Source organism: Antechinus flavipes, chromosome 6, assembly GCF_016432865.1.
Source record: "Antechinus flavipes isolate AdamAnt ecotype Samford, QLD, Australia chromosome 6, AdamAnt_v2, whole genome shotgun sequence".
NCBI classification, from domain to species: domain Eukaryota; kingdom Metazoa; phylum Chordata; class Mammalia; order Dasyuromorphia; family Dasyuridae; genus Antechinus; species Antechinus flavipes.
In genome coordinates, this window is record NC_067403.1 from 84,185,027 (window position 1) to 84,205,075 (window position 20,049).

Consider the following 20,049-nt stretch of genomic DNA (forward strand, 5'->3'; position numbering starts at 1 on the left):
CCCCAGTTTCAATCTATCAGAGTTTATTGCTGCCATCACACACAGCATCTAGTAGGATGCCTCTCAATGTCTCTCAGTGGGCAAAATATCTTAGATTACAGTGTCAATCAAATCCATGCTGGTGTTTTCCTTTAAGCTTGCTTTAAATAGCTCAGAGTATTAGCAGGAGAAAATTTGCTTTTGAATTGCTCTGCATGAATGTAATTCATAATATGCAAAAATGCTGATTTAAAACAGATTGCAAATGTTAGCTCCTCTCATCAATATAAATGCCCATTGTGATCATTTTTTATAGAGTTCACTACTTTCCAGGCAGACAGATAAGCAGAGATAACTATCTTCATAAATACAAGCCTTTACATACCTTTGCCTCAGAATATAAACCAGTCATTAAAATAAATGATCATATTTTAATCTTTATTACAAAGATAATCAAAACTGTGAATCCAAGAAAATTCCCAAGTATTTCCTTACTTAAAAATTATCTCCAAAATTTTAAAAATCCAGAACTTTATAAATGCCCATAAAAATAAAAAAGAAGTAACAATAACAAAACATTAACAAATCAGTTGTATATTGCAATACATGTGTGCTGTGCTGAATCAAGAAATGTTTTCCTGGTTTACCTGAATTGTAAAGGATTTCTACTAAAGAACTCCAGAATTTTAGAGGTCTAAGAGTCCTTGGAGAAATCTAGTCCAAATTTTTTGGATAGTTTTTCTCTTTTAGTATAAAAAATTGAGCACAAACCCCCAATATGTGTACTGCTGTAGTAATTATGTATACATAAAACTTATACAAAAGTAGATATTTTTAAAGTATGAGATAAAGATTTTTTGAAAAATTGATTCTGCAGTCAACAGGAAACCAATGGAATTTACTAGGGAGGAGTGATATGTGAGATGTATGCCACTTTTGCAGCTCTATAGAAGAGAAAGACTTGAAGCAGGGAGATTTATTAGGAATCTATTGTAAAGAGTCCAGGCAAGAGGTAATGATGGTCTGAACTTAGGTGGTAGCTATGTAGCTATGTTAAGCAGAGAGAGGGGAAGAAATGCAAGAGAGATCATAGAGGTAGAAAAGACATGATTTGGTAACTAATTGGAAGAAATAAGAGTAACAAATGGAATGAGACACCAAAGTTGCAAATCTACAGGGAAGATGGTGATACTTTTGATAGCAAGAGAACTTCAAAAAAGGAATGGATTTGGCTAGAAGGAAGAATTGATGAAATATGATTTCCAGTGCACCAAAAATGCCTGCTCATCCTGTGTGACTTCGCAATCCACTGAAAATGAAAGGGATACTGGTAGTGGTAAGGTCTTATTCATTGGCTGGTATTTGAAGCAAAGAGCCAAAGGCGGAGGGATGCCTTCCCCTGGCCCAAGTTTATTGAGAGGACAAGGGATAAGAATAGAAGGAGTTGGGGGGAAAAGTAGAGAATCTAGATTGGCAACTATAATCCCACCCTCTACTGAGTTAATAACATACAAAGTTATACAATAGTCCCCTTAGTCTACTCTGGAGATCCCTGAGCTTATCCAAATCCTTCTATATAGAGAAAACTGGGATAATTATGTCAAAAGTCAGTTTATTATTGGCAGGCTTAGAACCCATCTCTTGGCTAACAGTCCAAGCCCCAATTATTTTTCACAATTCATCATTTCCCAAGACTAATAATTCTCCTGGCTGATTCTTGAGAGTATATCAGTAAACAAACATATTCTTCTGAGGCCACTTTTGGCTAATGCAAGAAAAGAAGGACTGCCGAACCCTGATGATTTAGATTAAGGGATCTAAGGATGCAAAAAGAAGAAAGGATGAAATGTCTCTGTTTGAAAGCTATTGCTATTTAGAAAGTTTCATACTGAAAGTTCTATTATATTAAAGACTGACAGGGATTTATAGAAAAATACTTAGGGCACTTTTAAAGAGATAAGACTTTTTTCCTTTTCTTTTCTCAAAGTAAGATAAGGAATTAAGCATGGACTAGCTCAGGTGTCAGTGAGAGAAGACTCCTCTCTCACAGCACTACCAGGAAATACTACTTACTATTTCAAATTAAAATTAGCATAGCTCAGTCAGCTACCAGACTCATGAAAAACTAATTACTGGATGGGAAGGATAATGAACAAATAGTGGGTACAAATGAGCTACCAATGACCCTATGGAAGAAGGACATCACAAAGGGAAAGCCCAAGACTTCATAGGGTCATAGAACGTCAGAACAAGAAAAGATTGAAAGATCTAACTCCCTCATTTCATCTCTCCTTGAATCTGCCATGAATGTTCCTACATCCTTATCATAGCCCACTTCTCATCGTATTTCTATCTTGTTGGAATTTCTTCATCTCTGTAACCCTAATGCTTAATACTTGGACTTGCATGCTGAAGCCACAAAATAATAATTTGTTGAACTGAATGAATGGATTCACAGAATCTATATGTTGCAAATCCCTATAGTTTAACCTCCCACAAACGGCAGCAAGAAGAACATTGACCTGGTATTTTCCCCTTGACTTCAGCACGCCTGGTATTTACAAAGACAATCACTCAATGACCATGACTTTGAAAAACTAGTTTCTCTTAGTCCCTGTGTAGCTGAGTAGCAGGACTTGAGAGTTTCTGAAGACAAAAATGTTCAGTAATGAGGATTTCATTTTTGTGTTCCTTCCATGTATCACACAAACACTGCAGATACTGAATCTGCAATACCTAAAGGAAGAAAAAAAAAAGTTCTATTAGACAAACTGATTGATGAAAACAATTCTGCCTCTAAACTAACCTCTGGAATTAAATGTTTACTCAGGGATTTTTAAAAACTGGATTTGACCTTTTTTACACCAACCTACATCAGACTCTAACTGAAGCACTGGTAAATGATTAACTACTGTTATTTAAGAAAAATGTCATAGCTTATTGCAATTTTGTGACTACATGTATTGAAGCAAGTAGGTAGAACTCTGAGGAACAGCAAGGTCAAATTCAGGAGTGAGTGTATGTGTGTGTGTGTGTGTGTTATAGATATACATACATATAACAACAAATTACTTAAACAAATAGGTTTGACTAATTAAGATATATATTATTCACATTATTGTTTAGATAATAGGACAATGAAAACAATTTAGAGGCAGCTAGGGAAGGCCTCAGTTTAAATCTGGCCTTAGCTTAGCAGCTGTGTGACGCTGGGCAAGTCATCCTATTTAAAAAAATAATAGATTTTTATTTTTTCCAAATAATATAAAGAGAGTTTTCAACATTCACCCTTGCAAAACTTTGTGTAACAAATTTTTCTCCTTCCCACCTCTAGACAGTAAGTTAAACATATGCAAGTCTTCTAAACATATTTCTATATTCATAATGCTGCACCAAAAAAAAAAAAAAAATCAGAGCAAAAGGGGAAAACACATGAAAAAGGAAAAAAAAAAAAACAAGCAAACAAACAACAAAAAAGTGAAAATACTAAGCTTTGATCCACATTCAGTCTCCATAGTTTTCTCTTTGGATATGAATGATTATTTCCATCAGTCTATTGGAATTGCCCTGAATCAACTCATTATTGAAAAGAATCACATCCATCACAACTGATTATCATTTAATCTTCTTGTTGCTATGTACAATGTTCTCTTGGTTCTATTCTCTTCACATAGTATCTGTTCATATAAGTCTTTCCAGGCTTTTCTGAAATCATCCTGCTCATCATTTCTTATAAAACAACAATATTCCATTACATTCATATACTATAATTTATTCAGATATTCTCCAATTGATGGGCATATATTCAGTTTCCAGTTCCTTGCCACTAAAAAAAGGGCTGCTGCAAATATTTTTGCACATGTGGGTCCTTCTTCCTTTTTTTTTGATGTCTTTGAGATACAGACCCAACAGAGACACTGCTGGATCAAAGACTTTATTGCCCTTTGAACACAGTTCCAAGTTGCTTTCCAGAATGATTACATCAGTTTTCAACTCCAACAGCAATGTATTAGTGTTTCAATTCTCCCATGCCCTCTAACATTCATCATCATCTTTTCCTGCCATCTTAGCCAATCTAAAGTGTGAAACAGTATTTCAGTCGTCTTAATGATTTTTTCTCTAATCAATAGTGATGTATAAGCATTTTTTCATATCACTAGAAATAGTTTTAATTTCTTCATTTGAAAATTTTCTATTCATAGTCTTTGACCATTTATCAATTAGGAAATGTCAGGTCTTCTTATAAATTTTAGTCGATTTTTTATATATTTTAGAAATGAAGCTTTTATCAGAAATATTGGATATAAAAATCCTCCCACCCCCAGCCTTCTGCTTTCCTTCTAATCTTGTCTGCATTGGCTTTGTTTATGCAAAAACTTTTAAATTTAATGTAACCAAAATTATTCATTTTGCATTACATATTATTCTTTAGTTTTCCTTTGGCCATAAATTCCTCCCTTCTCCACAAAGGTAGTAGACACAGACTATCCCTTGTTCTCCTAATTTGCTCATAATATTACCCTTTATGTCTAAGTCACGAACCGGATTTTAACTTACCTTAGGATAAGATGTTAGATGCTGGTCAATGCCTAATTTCTGCCATACTATTTTCTAGTTTTCCCAGCAATTTTTGTCACATATTGAGGCCTTATCCCAGAAGTTGGAGTCTCTGGGTTTATCAACCACTAAATTACTATAGTCATTGAATATTGTGTCTTGTGAATTTAACTTATTGTGCTGGTCCATTCACTACTCTGTTTCTGAGCCAGTACTGAATGGCTTTGATGACTGCTGCTTTATAATATAGTTTTAGGTCTGATACAGCTAGCCCATCTTCATTTGCATATTTTTCATTAATTCCCTTGAAATTCTTGACCTTTTTTCCTTCCAGATGAATTTTGTTATTTTTTTTTCTAGCTTTATAAAATATTTTCTTGGTAGTTTGATTGCTATGGCACTGAAGAAGTAAATTAACAAATAGAATTGTTATTTTTATTATATTAACTCAGCCTACCCATGAGCACTTGATATTCTTCCAATTGTTTAGATCCAATTGTTTATTTCTATGAAGTGTTTTGTAACTGTGTTCATATAATTCCTGACTTTATCATGACATGTAGAGTCCCAAATATTTTTTTATCTACCATTATTTTAAATGGAATTTCTCCATCTCTTGCTGCTGGACTTTGTTGATAACATACAGAAATGTTGATGACTTATGTGGGTTTATTTTATATGCTGTAACTTTGATAAAGTATTTAATTGTTTCTAAGTAATTTTCTATTATGGGCCAGAACTTGAAACAAGATTATCAATTTTACTGACATACAATTAGACAAAATATCTTTTAATTAATGCTTTAATTTTTTTCATTAGTGTTAAGTTCACCATTTTCATTTTTGATATTGGTAATTTGGTTTTCTTCTTTCCTTTTTTCTAATCAAATTAACCAAAGATTTTTCTATTCTGTTCTTGTTATTTTTCACAAACTCTTAGTTTTGTTTATTAGTTCAATACTTTTCTTACTTTCAATTTTATTATTAATCTCTTTTGATTTTAAGAATGTCTAATTAGGCATTTAATTAGGGGTTTTAAATTTGTTCTTTTTTCTAGCTTTTTTAGTTGCACACCCAATTCATTGATCTTCCCTTTTTCTATTTTACTCGTGTAAGCATTTGAAAGATATAAAATTTTCCTTAAACAAGTCAAACCATTTTCAGCCTCAGTTTCCTCATCTGTAAAATGAGAATAATGTAATAGGACCTACTTCTCAGGATTATTGTGATGATAAAATGAAATGATATTTATAAAGTGATTTGCAAACATTTAAGTATAACACAAGTACTAACTATTATTATTAGTGGGTTGTCTTTTTAGTAAAATTTTTACATTTATTCTTTTGAATTTGAATTGAAGCAAAATTTTAATAGTGACAATTCTACTGCCCTCCCCCAACATTGAATTAGACATGATCTGATGAACCTACAACCAATTTGAATGATTTACAAGGAAAAAAAGTTTGCAATTAAATGTGTGTGTGTACACACACACACACACACACACACACACACACAGGAATGATTTACAATAAATATAGGTCTATATGTTTACATATAGACCAATATATCCATCTATTTGTATATATGTAGGCAATAATGTTTGTTTATTTGTTTCACTGAAAGCTATTTATCTCTTTATTTTAACACTGAGAACCCTCTCCTTCCAGCTAACAACAGCTTATTTGTTCTTTTACTCAGACCACCTGAATGCTATTGCTTCTGCAAATATATACAAAAGTTTATTTGTATATGAAGTATAAATACAAATATTAATACTTAAGTATCAACACAATTTTAAAACATGTAAATTCAATTCAATAAGCAAATATCATATACCTAATATCAGGCCCTGAGCCAGTGAGGATACAGATAGAACAATCACTATCTGTCTCAAGAAGGATCAATATTTTTGCAGATGATGAAATACAAGATAATTTGTGGTAGGAGGGCAGTGACAACTGTAAAGAGTCAGAACATTTTTGTGATGACAGTGATATTTGAGTCAGGGAGATTCTAAGAGGAACAGGTGAAGAGGGAGACCATACTTGGGAAACAAGCATCAGAATTCTGCACGCAGCATCTATTCTTAATTGTAAAGGGAAAAAGTCTACCAAACCTAGTGTTTCATGGGGTCAGCTTTTGGCTGTTACCTCTGCACTGCTGAATATAAGAGGCAGGGACACAAAATACAAGATAAACAAGGTCCCAGATTCAGTTTTCAAAACTCGAGAGTTTTTCTTGAGAACGGCATCTTTTCTGGTTCTGATTCTCTGGAAGTCACCAAAGGTATTAGTGGATAAGTGATCAATTATAAATGGTTACCACATGAATTATGACCTAGTCTCTGGAAAACTCACAAAAGCCAATAAGAGGTCTTCTTATAAGGAGACCCCAAAAGGTCTGAACCACTCTGCATTTAGGCCAAACTCTTGTTAAGTTGGATTACATGTGGTACCTTGAATAATTTAGTAACTATTTATTTAATGTTGACTATTTTAAGTGGGGAATGATTGACATGACAAAACCACTGCTGTGGAAAGTTCAACTCAGTAGGATGAACTAGAGAAGGTTAAGACAAAAGCAAAATTCTCTAAACTGGAATAAAAATGATGGAGCAATGGGGAGAAGCGCCCATTTTCTCAGAGTTTGCAAAAAAAGAAAAGGAAGATCAGGTGATTTGGGGAAAACATTTCAAAGGCTTCAAAGTAAAAATAAATAGGATCTTGGAGATTAAAAATTAATCGAAGAAAGTCAGACTAGGAAGGATAAGAAACTCTCAAGATGGAACTGTTTTAAGGAAAATCTTAGAATTTGGCCCAGAACATTGAGAGTTTAAATAACTTGTCCTATGCCACATAACCTGACACAGTTTATGTCAGAGATAAGAATTCATGACTCTAAAGGCAGTTGTCAATCTATAACACTGTGCTGTCTATCCCAAATATGTATAAAAACATAAAAGGTATCTATGTACTATTAACTTTGAGAATATGGTTTAAATCAGAGATCCTTAAAGCAAAGACTGTAAACCTCTGTTTGCTTTTTAAGATTTGAAAATGATTTCCTTATATCAGTTTTCTTTGTAATTCCAGATAAAAATTTTATTCTGATAAGAGCTTTTCCACGAGTTTCCACTAGACTGACCAAAGGCTCTATGACACAATTTAAAAAGATTAAGAAGTCTTGTCTTAAATCAAAAGGCAAGGAAAAAACTAGTAATATATTATATATTTAATATTTTACACTGTACACTACATATTATAAACATATATGTATATATGTACATAACATATGTATATAACATTTACAAATAATATATTTTATATAAATATATGATTAGGCAAGTAATAAGCTAGAAATAATCTCTCTATATATATTCATATATTATATACTTACATATTTATGCATTACATTTGCATATCATTTATATACTTATTTATATATTTATTTATATTACATATATTTATCATTAATATATTTATTGATATATTGCATTTATATTTTTATTTATATTATATATACTTATAAATATTTCTACAAGAAATAAGCTAGTAAAATTTCATATGCATACACATGTGTGTATATGTACATATATATATTTATATATATATGCTACATAATATATAAATATATACATTTAGGTAGGAAATACATTAGTAATCTTTTATATAAGCATATGTACACATATAATTATGTGTTATAAATAAATTTAAGCAAGGAATAAGTTAATAATTCATATGTATACAAATGATATATTTATATGTTGCATAATATATAGATATATATTAGGCAAAAGCTAATAATAATTCATCTATTTATATACGCACACACCCACATATAGATATCTATATCTACAGAGAGACAGAGACAGAAAGAGAGAGAAAGAGAAAGAAAGTGTGTGTGTGTGTGTGTGTGTGTGTGTGTGTGTATGTGTGAGAGAGAGAGTGAGAAAGTGTGTGACAGAGAGGAAGAGACAGAGAGAAAGAAAGAGAGGGAGGGAGGGAAGGAGAAGAGAGAGAAAGGGAAGAAAGGAGGGGGAGAGAGCAAAACTGACTGTCTTTGTCTTTACCTCTTCTCCCCCTATCTTTGTGTCTAGTCATTTAACCTGTTTAAATTGTACTCTCTGTCTCTTTCTGTCTCTCCCTGTGTCTGTCTCCCTATCACTTTTTTTCTGTGTCAGACAGCAGAGCAGCGTTTTGGGGAAATCCCTCAACACTTCTCTCAAAAGTTAGATCTCCACAAGCACAGCACACTGAACATAGTAGCTATTTTTAAAACAGCTGCTGGATTGAATTGAAATGAATATATGGTCAGTGTGTGTGAGTGATAATTCCTCCATTGCTTTGAGAGTAAACATGACATGACTGAAAATTCTGTTTAAAATTAACCATAGCAACTTACGATATTGGTATTAAGGGAAAGATGGTTTCATCTTCCTCTCTGAACTTCCTTTTAAAGTCATTCAATAAACACTTGTTAAACACTTGCCATATACCAAGTACTGGGAATATAAGAAGCAAAAGGCAGTGCTGGTCTCAAGAAGCTTACAATTTAAAGGGTGAGACATAAGCAAATAAATATGTACAATCAAGCTATATGCAGAATACTTAGGGAATAACTAACAGAGGGAAAGCACTAGAATTGAGAGGTTGGGCAACATAGATTATGAGATTTTGTCTGAACCTCGAAGGAAGTTAGGGAAGGTAGGAAGTGGAGACAAGAAGGGAAAGTATTCTAGGTGTGGGGACCAGTATTGAGAGATGTAGTATCTTGTTCTTTCTGACCTTTCCAACTATAGGAAAGATTTTACTAACTCTGAAAAACATACACTATTTATATTACGAATGCCTTATCTAGAACCTAGTTCCTTAAACTGTAGGTTATGATTCCATATGGAGTCTCATAACTGAATGTAGAAGTCACAAAATTATGATTTACTATCAACAAATTTTGCTTTGTATACCTATATACTTGGGGTCACATAAAAATTTCTTGGGCAATAAGGGGTTGCAAGTGGAAAAAGTTTAAGAAACTCTGATCAAGAGGAAGGTTTTTAGGTAGAATAAATCCCTCTTCCCTTTCCCTACCTCCTTTTTTTCTCTCCCTTCCTCTCTCCTTCCCTCCTCTCCCCCTCTCTCTCTTCTCTCTCTCCTCTTTCCTTGCCCCCTCCACCCTCCCTCTCTCTGTCTCTGTCTCTCTCTCTCTGTGTCACAGTCTCTGGTCTTCTCTTGTCCCTTAATTTTCTGGTTAATGTATACAAATTAACATTTCTTAAAGTCTAATAAAATTAAAAAAATAAAATTCTGTAAACCAGAGTTTAATAAAAGAATGGATTCCAGCTTGTGATATAAGGAAAAACTTGATAATTAGAACTATCCAAATATGAAATGGAATGCTTTAGGGGAATTCATGTAAGGCCCATAGGATTACTTGATGGGTATGCTCTAGAAGCAATTCTTCCACTTATGGGATGGACACTAGAATTTAATGCTCAGGATAAATTCATGTGAGAGAAAGGGAAGAGTTCCTATCTTAATTAGTTGATCTCTGAAATCTCTCCCCATGGACAATTTATAGTTTCTATCCATTCAATAGATGTAAAGACTCTTTTCATTTAGTCTGAATTTGAGGGCATAAACGTGAGACTTACCACAAATATTAGCTCCCATTTTAACAAAGGCATAACCATCTACTCCCCAGGAAGTGCCCCATGAGTTCCGTACTATCCAATAAGGAGTATTTCCTATAAAAACGAGAAAGGAAAAAAAAATGTAAAAAAACGACTAAAACATTTTTAGGACAATAAAAGTGTTTTAAGAGTGGATAACTATTTATTTAGCAATGTACTAAATAAATACATACATATCAGAGTAAAACTTAGAGATATTAGTTAATGCTAACTTAGTGGTTTTTTTTTTTCTCTAAAACATTTAGGATTAAGTAATTTGCCCAGTCACACAACCAGCATTGTAAATACTTTATAACAGTAGATGCTTAATAAATGTCTTGAATTTTTTTCATTCATTTTTATTTCATTTTTCTCAATTACATGTAAACAAAAATTGTAACATTCATTAAATTTTTTTTTTAAGTTCTGAATTCTCTCTCTCGTCTCCTTTCCTTAAAGGTAGACAATTTGATATAGATTACATACATGAGATCATGAAAAACATTCCCACGTTAGCCAAGATGTAAAAGAAAATGCAAAATGTCTTGAACTGTTAGTAATGGCTTATGGTACTTTAAAGTTTACAAAACACTTTATACATGCAATTTAATTTGATCTTCACAACAACATTATGAGGCAGTTGTTCTTTTTATTCCCATTTTACAGATGAGGAGACTGAAGCTGAAAGCGTTTAAATAATTTGCTCAGAATTCCATAGCTAACAACCTTCAAATTCAGATCTTACTGATTCCAGGTCTACTACTATATTCATTATACTTCCTAATCATCTACTGAAAATAGAATAAAGGGAAAAAGAAAAAAAAAAGAAAACTAGAGAGACCGAGGAAAGGGGAAAATCAGGCATGCAAAGGTATATAACACAATCCTGAGGGACTTGAGTATTATTACTGATATAATATTTCTATGAAGAATTACTAACTGAAAGCACAATTTTTAATAATGGATTAATTTGGAGTTATCATCGCTATAAAGAATATACCCCTAATAAGAAATAGTTTGAAGAAAACTGGGAAATTTCCACTCCCTGAGAAAAGACATGTCAGATAGAAAGACATACCTGTTTTGTCAAAACCAGTTATGAGAACGGCATGATTGGCTTCTCCACTGGAACAGTGATGCTGGATTATTCCTCCCAGATAATCCTGCCAACTTATTGCATCCACTATCACAGCTAAGGGGCCATGGGCAAGGAGTACTTTGGCCATTTCATCCTCTTTATCACTAGAAAGGAAGAGAAACTATGGTACTAGTGGGTCTAACATGTCTCAAAATTGAAGATTTTTCATTCAAGATAACCATGAAAAAAGAATGCTGGATTTGATATACAAAGATCTGAGTTTTAACAATGGTTCTATCATAAGAAATAACGACCGTAATAATGACTGTTTCTAACATTTACAAATTTGCAGAACACTTTATATATGTTACCTTACTTCAGCTTCACTACAATCCAGTGAGGTCAGAAGTTATTATTATTCCTAATTTACAAATAGGGAAAGTGAGGCTGAGAGATCAAGCAACTTGTCTAGAGTTATTTAGCTGGTCCATTCTGTGGCAAGATTTAAACTACCACATAATAAAAATGATAATACATAAATTAACACGTTTTATCCTAAACCAACCAGTCTAACAACGGGACACTAGACAAAGCAGACAAAATAATAAAATTCATTTGTTGAGAAAAACAAAAGGAATTTATAAGAATATTTATAAGAATTTATATTTTAATGTATGTGTGTGTATGAGTATGAATAAAGGGGAGAAAAACACTTTTAGTCCTCAAATTATACTATAAAGTAGTAATCATCAAAACCATTTGGTACTGGTTAATGGTAGAAAAGTAATTCAACAAACAGAATAGGTTAAGAAATATCAGAAAAATGTTGTTGTTCGCTATTTTTTCCCTTTCTCATGGTTTTTTTTCTTTTGATCTGATTTTTTTTTCTTTTTTGCACAGCACCACAAATATAGAAATATGTTTAGAAGAACTGAATATTTAATCTTTATCAGATTGCTTGCTATCTTGGGGAAGGGAGAGAAAAGGAGAGGGAGAAAAAATTGAAACACAAGGTTCTGGAAAAAAGAAAAGAAGAAAAAAAGAAATATCATAAACAAATTGTACCCTAGTGTTCAACAAAACCAGGAACATAAATGACTTGTTAAAAAGAACTTTTTATTTGTAAGGACTCTAGGAAAACTGTAAAGAAGTTTGGAATAAATTAGGTTTAGATTAATCCCACATACTATATATCATAACAGACTCAAAAATGGGTAATTAATCAATATAAAATATCTTATCAAGAGTAAAAAGAAAATGAAAATAATCAAATCAGGAACTTTTCAGAATTATGGCTAGGGAAAGAATTTGTTTAAAAATTTTTACTTGGTGTCTTTTGCTTTTATACTATTTTCACCATAAAGTAATTCCTTTTAAGGAGTAAAAAAATCAGTTCAGCAAAACCAATCCACACATTAATCAAATATGACTTTTTATCAGCTAGTGTAGTCACCTATATCTCTGAAGAAAAGGAGGTATATTACTCAAGTCTTTCATTGAGTTTTGAGTTTATTTTCTCAATCTATGTTGTAGTAGCTATAGATATTATTTTTCTAGTTCTGCTTACTTATTTTCCATCACTTAATATAAGTCTTCTGGTTCATCCCTATAGTTTTTTTTTAATTGATCTTACTTTTACATCACAGTAATATTTCATCGCCTTTTTATTTTTTCTAAAACTATGATTTGTTTACTTATTCCCCAAGAATTAGGCACCTTTTTTGTTTATTTCTTGGTCCTTGAGACCAAAACAAGCAAACAAACTCATATTGCTATAAATATTTTGATGACTATTTGGCCTTTCTCCCCACTCCTTTTATTACTTTTTTTTTTTTTTTACTTTTTTGGATAATAGTACAATTTTTGAGGCAAAGACTAAGGACGTTTTAGTCACTTTTTAATAGCATGATTCCAAATTACTGTCCATTTTTTGGGCCATTCATATTGTCTAACTCTTAAGATAATGGAATGGTTTGCTATTTTCTTATCGAGCTCATTTTACAGATAAGGAAACTAAGGCGAACAGGATTAAGAGACTTGCCCAGCTATGGTCACACATCTAGTAAGTGAGAATAGATCTGAACTCATGAAAATGAGTCTTCCTAATTCCAAGTCCTATGCTCTATCCACTGCACCACTTTGCTGCCCCCAAATTACTATCCAGCATATACCAATTCATTCCTTTTCCAACAACATCTAACTAAGTTTTTCCATAGTTGCTACAACATTGTCAACTCTCATCTTTTGCCTTGTTTGCCATTCTGGTGGGAATGTTAAGTCAAATCTCAAAGCAATTTGATTTGTATTTCTCTTGTTATTAGTGATATGAAACAATTAAGCTTTCATATAGTTCTTAGTAGCTTACGATTCTTTTAAAAATTATTTGTTCGTATCCTTTGAGACAACTAAGTGGCACAATGAATAGTACTGGGCCTGGAATTAGGAGGACCCGAGTTCAAATTTGTATTTATCTAATAATAATAAGAGATATGAAAGTGATATGAAACAGGCAGTGGATCTGAGTTCAAATCCAGTCTCACTTACAGTGTGTCCCCAGTCATTAACTTAATCTCTGTTTGCTTCAGTCTCCTCATCTGCAAAATAGGATAATAGTAGCATCTACCTCCCAGATTTGCCTTGAGAATCAACTGAGATATTAATTTTAAAGTGATCAGCATAGTGTCTGGCATGTAATAAGCACTATTGTATATATTTTGTGGTTCAGTCAGTTTAGTCGTGTTTTTCTTGGCAAAGATACTGGAACACTTTGCTGTGTCCTTTTCCAGATTATTTTACAGATGAGGAAACTGAGGTAAAAAGGGTTAAGTGAGTGCTCAGGGTTCACAATTGGTCTTCAAAAGGTAAAAGGGAAGAGATAATTTCTACTCTTAGTCTTTTGCATTGTACAGAAAACATGACAACTCTGTGGCATTTTCTCTTGAAGTTATTTCAGGAGTAAAGGAGACCTCTCCCTAGTAACCTATGATGGCTGTTCCCATATGGTCTCTTTCTTCTGCTCCATTTCTTCCTCTCAATATGTTACTGAAGAACAATCAATGGTTCAGTCTTGGAAGCAATCTTCTGGGTTTGAGAAGTTAGAAGTTTTTTCAGTAAAAGCTGCCTGTAAGTTTTCCTCAACAAAATCATTCTTGGAGAAAATAATCACTGAGAGAAAGGTGGGCCCAAGGCTTGGCTTGACTTGGCAGATGATATGAATTTTTAGAGAATTGTTCAGATTGTGCAGAGCCAAGGTCTACTCAGCAGTCCTAGAAAATGTTTCATACTTGGGAGTTTTAACTTCTAAAGTACTCCTGGGAGAGCACAATAGTAATTATATTTTAATATATAAAGTTTTAAGTCCTTAACAACATTACGTTTTTGAATCTTTTATGTCTTAAATATGAAATGACAGAAATGGGAGAAATAAAGACCAGCTTCTTTGTTGTTATTGTTGATAATAGTTAGCTAGATGACTCTGGATATATCGTAAGGGGCCTGAAGTCAGGAACATAATTTATATACAGACCTATGTGATCTTGGGCAACTCACTTAACCCCATGTACCTCAGTTTCCTCATCTGTAAAATGAGTTGGAGAAGAAAATGACAAACCACTCTAGAATCTCTGCTGAGAAAACCCCAAATGGGGTCATAAAGAGTAAGACATGAGTAAAGCAAGTGAACAATAAAATAGGGGGTGGATCTAGCTTGTTGTTATGTATTTAAAGAAAAACTAGACCAGTTTGATGTAGAGAAGACTGGATAGAGGAGGTTGGGAGATCTTTTGGAGGCTACTGCAATAGTTCAGGTAGGTAATAATGACAGTCTGGATGATTGGAGTAGGATAACTGAGGAGAGGATAGATGTAAGAGTATGAAAATGAAAAAAGTATAAAAATGATAGTATGAACAGAACTTGATAACTATCAGTATGAATAGAACTAACTCATGAGAGAAACAGAAGTGTGAAAAACAACTCCAAAATTTTGCAGCTGAGGGAATAGTGATTCCAGTGCCAGAAATAGTTACGTAAAATGGAGAAATTTGTTTTGAAGATAAAGATCTTAGACATGGACAGCCAAGTTACTAGGTTTTTTCAAATATAGTACTATGTTTTACAGAATTAATATAACATATATAAATTATATGTACCTTTGCTGAATACAAGGAACAAAAAAAACAAAATACAACTGGGAACAGTTACCTGAAATCATAAGAAGAGTAACCTTTGATGGAAACACCAGCATGTGATCCAGAAAAGTAATGACATAATCCAGTTTGAGCTTTAAAAGAATATTCTGAATCTCTCACCAATCTTACCTTAGTCTAAAAGAAAAAAATCACAATAAATGATTGTCTTGAAACCTAAAATGATATGAACTATGATCATAATTATTATAAAAATAATAAATCATGAGATTGAGAGCTAAAGGGAATTTAGACTTTCCTTTCTGATTACTACATAGAGGGCCTTAATCAATCACAATCTTCTGGATAATGTCCAACTATGTCCATCTTAAAATGTGGTAGGGATTGAAGTGGGCAGGGCTGGACTGAGGTCCTTATCTGGACATAGTCTGATCAGGGAACAGGTCAGCAGAACTATCCTTTCATGTGCTTTAGAACTAATGACTCAAGTTTAGCACAGGCCATATGCAAATTCTGTAAATTAAGTTAATGATGTGACTATATGCAAATTGTATTTCGATATGTTCAACAAATAAAGTATAGCAGTAGATAGTAATCAGGAGAAAGTGAAAAATAGTATACCTTATTTAGCCAGTTTAAGGCATTAACAGTAGACCCACCACTGCAGCCAAAATTATTATATGAACAGTCAATGACTTGTTGGACACTTAAGTCTTCCAAAGATTCCCCTTTGATTGCACAGGCAGATTCGATTCCACCCACGACACTAAAGGCCCAACATCCTCCGCACTATTTAAAAAAAAAAAAAAAAAAAAAAAAAAAAAAGAGTATTATTTATTATCAGCTCAACCCATATTCTGAGCAAAATTAAAATTTAAGGCGAACTACAGAAATCTTTCTCAAGTTCTGTTCATGGTGGCCATATGCTGAAGAAGCCGTTAGCTACATACAGACTGACAATGTATTTGAATGAGAGCACAGCAACTGGGCTAGGGTTCAGAACAGATTGGTTTTGCTACTACTTGTGTGATCTTGGAAAGTGGGTTAATGTCTTCCTTTTTTCTTTTCTTTCTTTTTCCTTTTCAATCGTATTTTATTTTTCCAAATACATGTAAAGATAGTTTTCAACATTCATTTTTATAAGACTCTGTGTTCCAAATTTTTCTCCTTATTTCCCCTCCCCAAGCCAGCAAGCAATCAGATAAAAGTTAAATATGTGCAATCCTTTTAAACATATTTTCATGTTTTGTTAAACAAAATTTTCATATTGTATAAGAAAAATCTTATTTAACTTCTTCATGGCTATTATTTCCTCCTCAGTAAAATGGCGATAATATTTGTCCCATCAACCTCACAGGATTGACAAAGAGAATTGAAAAATGTAAAAATTTATGAAAAAATTGCTGGGTCTTTCCACTATAGTACTACCTGTGTTCTCCAAGGAGATACTGATTGAATAAAAATTCATACAGATTCTCCCAAGTTAGAAGGGATTTGAATATGAACTTGACAATGGAACAATCTGGATAACCTCAGAAAGTCCCATAAAGAATGGGTCATCCTGTGATGTTTAATTTTTAGTCACCACAAGTTATGAAACTAATGATAAGATAATTATAGAAGGGGATCTACATTACGTGGAGTACCACAGATTATTTTTTTAGTACTAACGTTCAACATATTGTTTGCATTATTAATATTTGAGCAGATCTTGCCAAAAACAATAACAAATCAACCAACCACTGGGGAATCAAATCTTTACACATTTTGCAGAAGAAACTGTTTTTATCTTTGCAGTCATGCATTTACACTTAGAATTATTCAGATATAGATACATACATCTATGATAACTCACTTTTTTGGAAGGTATAAGCCTTACAGAAAACTTTCTTCATAACAGTCCAAAGTAGAGAACAGACTAATTATACTGGACCCACAAGTTAGAATAATGAACATACTGTCTTGAAACAACCAAGCTACACATAAACACTGTCAAATCAGCAACAAACCAGAGAATTAGTTTTACAATTAGAATCTTTCAGATCATCAAATCTTCTCCTCTAAGGTTCTGTCCATTAAAAAACTTAACAGCAAATGTTTTGGAAGAAGGAAGCAATCATTCTGAATATCTTTAAAATCATACATTGGTATCTTCCAACTCTACCCAGAAATAAAAGGAACTGTGAAATTCATCAGCATACTTTCTTCTTTTTCTTTCTCCATTCTTTACTTTAGAGAAGAGGCTGATGACAAAGGTTCCAGGACAATCAAAATAATAGATGTGGTGCAGAAGAAAGAAAATTGGCTCTGAAGTCAATGCTTAATTATCTTAACCTATTCTGACTTCTATGTTCCCAGTTGTAAAAATAAGGGTATTGAAGTAACTTCCAGCTCTAGATTTCTTCTCTGCCTATGGCATAATATCTTGCTGGTTTAGCTTCTTTTACTGTGTGTCTCCTTTCTATTAAAGTTGTACACGTTCAGATCTTACAGTTATATGCAAATCCTTATATATTCTATGTTTTGATAGGTATTCTATACTGAGTAATTTCAAGAGTAACCAAGATTTTGTGGTTGTTGGTACTCCCCCACATGAATACACATGTATGTATATATTTCATACTTGTGTACATGTATGTATTTGCATGTGCATATATGTAGTGCACATCCATATGTGTGTATATACATAAAAGTATGTATATGAAACAACAAGGTGGCTCAGTGGATAGAGAACTGGGCTTGGAATTGGGAAAACCTGAGTTTAAATTAAGTCTCAGGTACTAACTCTGTCTTAATCCACTGGAAAAGGAAATTGTGACTCAATCCAGTAACATTGCCAAGAAAGCCTTGTGAACAGCACTGGTGTGCTATGGCTCATGGGGTCATGAAAGTTTGGATGCAATTGAATAAAAATTACAATATATGTGTGTATAATTTTAGATATAAATATGCCTATAGTTATTTATATAATTTCTATCTCTCTCTATATGGATATACATCTATACTTATTATTATATCTATCTCTATGTATAGATATATCTATTATCTGTAGAATGCTATCTAAATGTATGTATGTAGAGCGCTAGAGATAAAGATCTATAGATATGACATATTTATAGATAGATCTAGAAATACAGATCTATCTATGCAGAGATCATTGTACATGACCTTTTGGTTCTGCTCATTTCACTCAGCATCAGTTCATGTAAGTCTCTCCAGGCCTCTCTGAAATCATCCTGTTGATCATTTCTTACAGAACAATAATATTCCATAACATTCATATACCATAACTTATTCAGCCATTCTCCAATTCATGGGCATCCACCCAATTTCTAGTTTCTTGCCACTACAAAAAGGGCTGCCACAAAACACTTTTGCACTTGTGGGTCTCTTTCCCTCCTTTAAGATCTCTTTGGGATATAAGCCCAATAGAAACTCTGCTGTATCAAAGGTATGCACAGTTTGTATATCTACATTCTTATTAAGGTAGGAACTAATGACTGCTTTTCAAGGACTATGTTAAGTATAGAGAGGCTCATCACCAAAAGATCAGCCCCTCAGTCCTGAACCATTAAATCCATAACAATCTAGGAAACACAAGTATAAAATGGTCCCTAATCCTAGGTGGTTCTCTTCTGTTTCTGCAATGACAATGGCAGCTTGGTAGAAAAGCCTGCTAAGCTGCTGGGAATGATAGCCTTCGGGCTTCAGCCTATATAGAAGGCTATTTAGGAGGCTTAGATCCTCAGAAAAGGCAGGCAAGAACATATCACCACCTCTCTACTCCCCCACCCCCACATAAACTCAATCAACTCCAGTGGTTACACCTTATCTCCACTATCTAAAACAAAACACCCTGACAATCAAAGTCGGTTGGCAGTCAGTGAGAACTTAAGTGCTTACAGGCACTATGCTAAGCTCTGAGTACATAAAGATAAAAGATAATCTCTACTCCTCCCTATGGAAGAGGTAGCATGCAAACAAATGGGTACAAAAAAGCTATATAGAGGATATACAGAAATAAATCCATAGAGGGAATTAATCTAGGATTAAGGGATTGGGAAAGGCTTCCTGGTGGATTTTCGTTAGGACTTGAAAGAAGTCAGCGAAAGCATGAATGAAAAGGAGGAAACACATTCCAGATATGGGAAATAACCACACAGTATATTGTCCAGGTAAAAACAATGTGAAATAGTGGAGAGAAAAGTGAATTTACAGAAAGTTTTGACTTGATTGAGCCAAATCATCCCAACAATAATAATGGATGAGAACTGTGTAACACTTGATATCTCATTTGAATCTCATAGCAACCTTTTGCTATATTAATCTATTATCACAAGAACATTGAGTTCTTACGGAAACTAGCACAGCACAATCAGGAAGTAAAGAGACTTTAATGGCTGAGATACCCGGATGTGGTTTCTGTGAACAGTGTGGACCGCCTGGTGAGCAGAAACTCTGGTCCCACTGAGATTGCATCGTCAGTGGGAAATATCTCCTTCTCTTATAGGCTGTGTGGGTGACCTCGTAGACCCCATATAAGGAGTGGGACCCAGGAGGTAAGGGAGGGGCAGGATGTGAACAGCGCTGTCTTTGGGTGTTGTGTTGGAGTGAGAACG

The 20,049-nt window shown here is 33.5% G+C and overlaps 1 protein-coding gene across 1 annotated transcript in view; it reads right to left on the reverse strand.

Moving 5' to 3' along the window:
• Positions 1-396: 396 nt before the first annotated feature.
• CTSO (cathepsin O) overlaps positions 397-20,049 on the reverse strand; it is a 46,519-nt gene continuing 26,866 nt past the window's right edge. The window contains exons 4-8 of the mRNA XM_051964486.1: positions 16,052-16,219; positions 15,486-15,607; positions 11,285-11,448; positions 10,189-10,281; positions 397-2,715 (exon numbers count right to left, since the gene is read on the reverse strand). Of these exons, the coding sequence (XP_051820446.1) occupies positions 2,681-2,715; positions 10,189-10,281; positions 11,285-11,448; positions 15,486-15,607; positions 16,052-16,219 (582 nt within the window). The 3' untranslated portion in view covers positions 397-2,680. The remainder of the gene's footprint in view (positions 2,716-10,188; positions 10,282-11,284; positions 11,449-15,485; positions 15,608-16,051; positions 16,220-20,049) is intronic.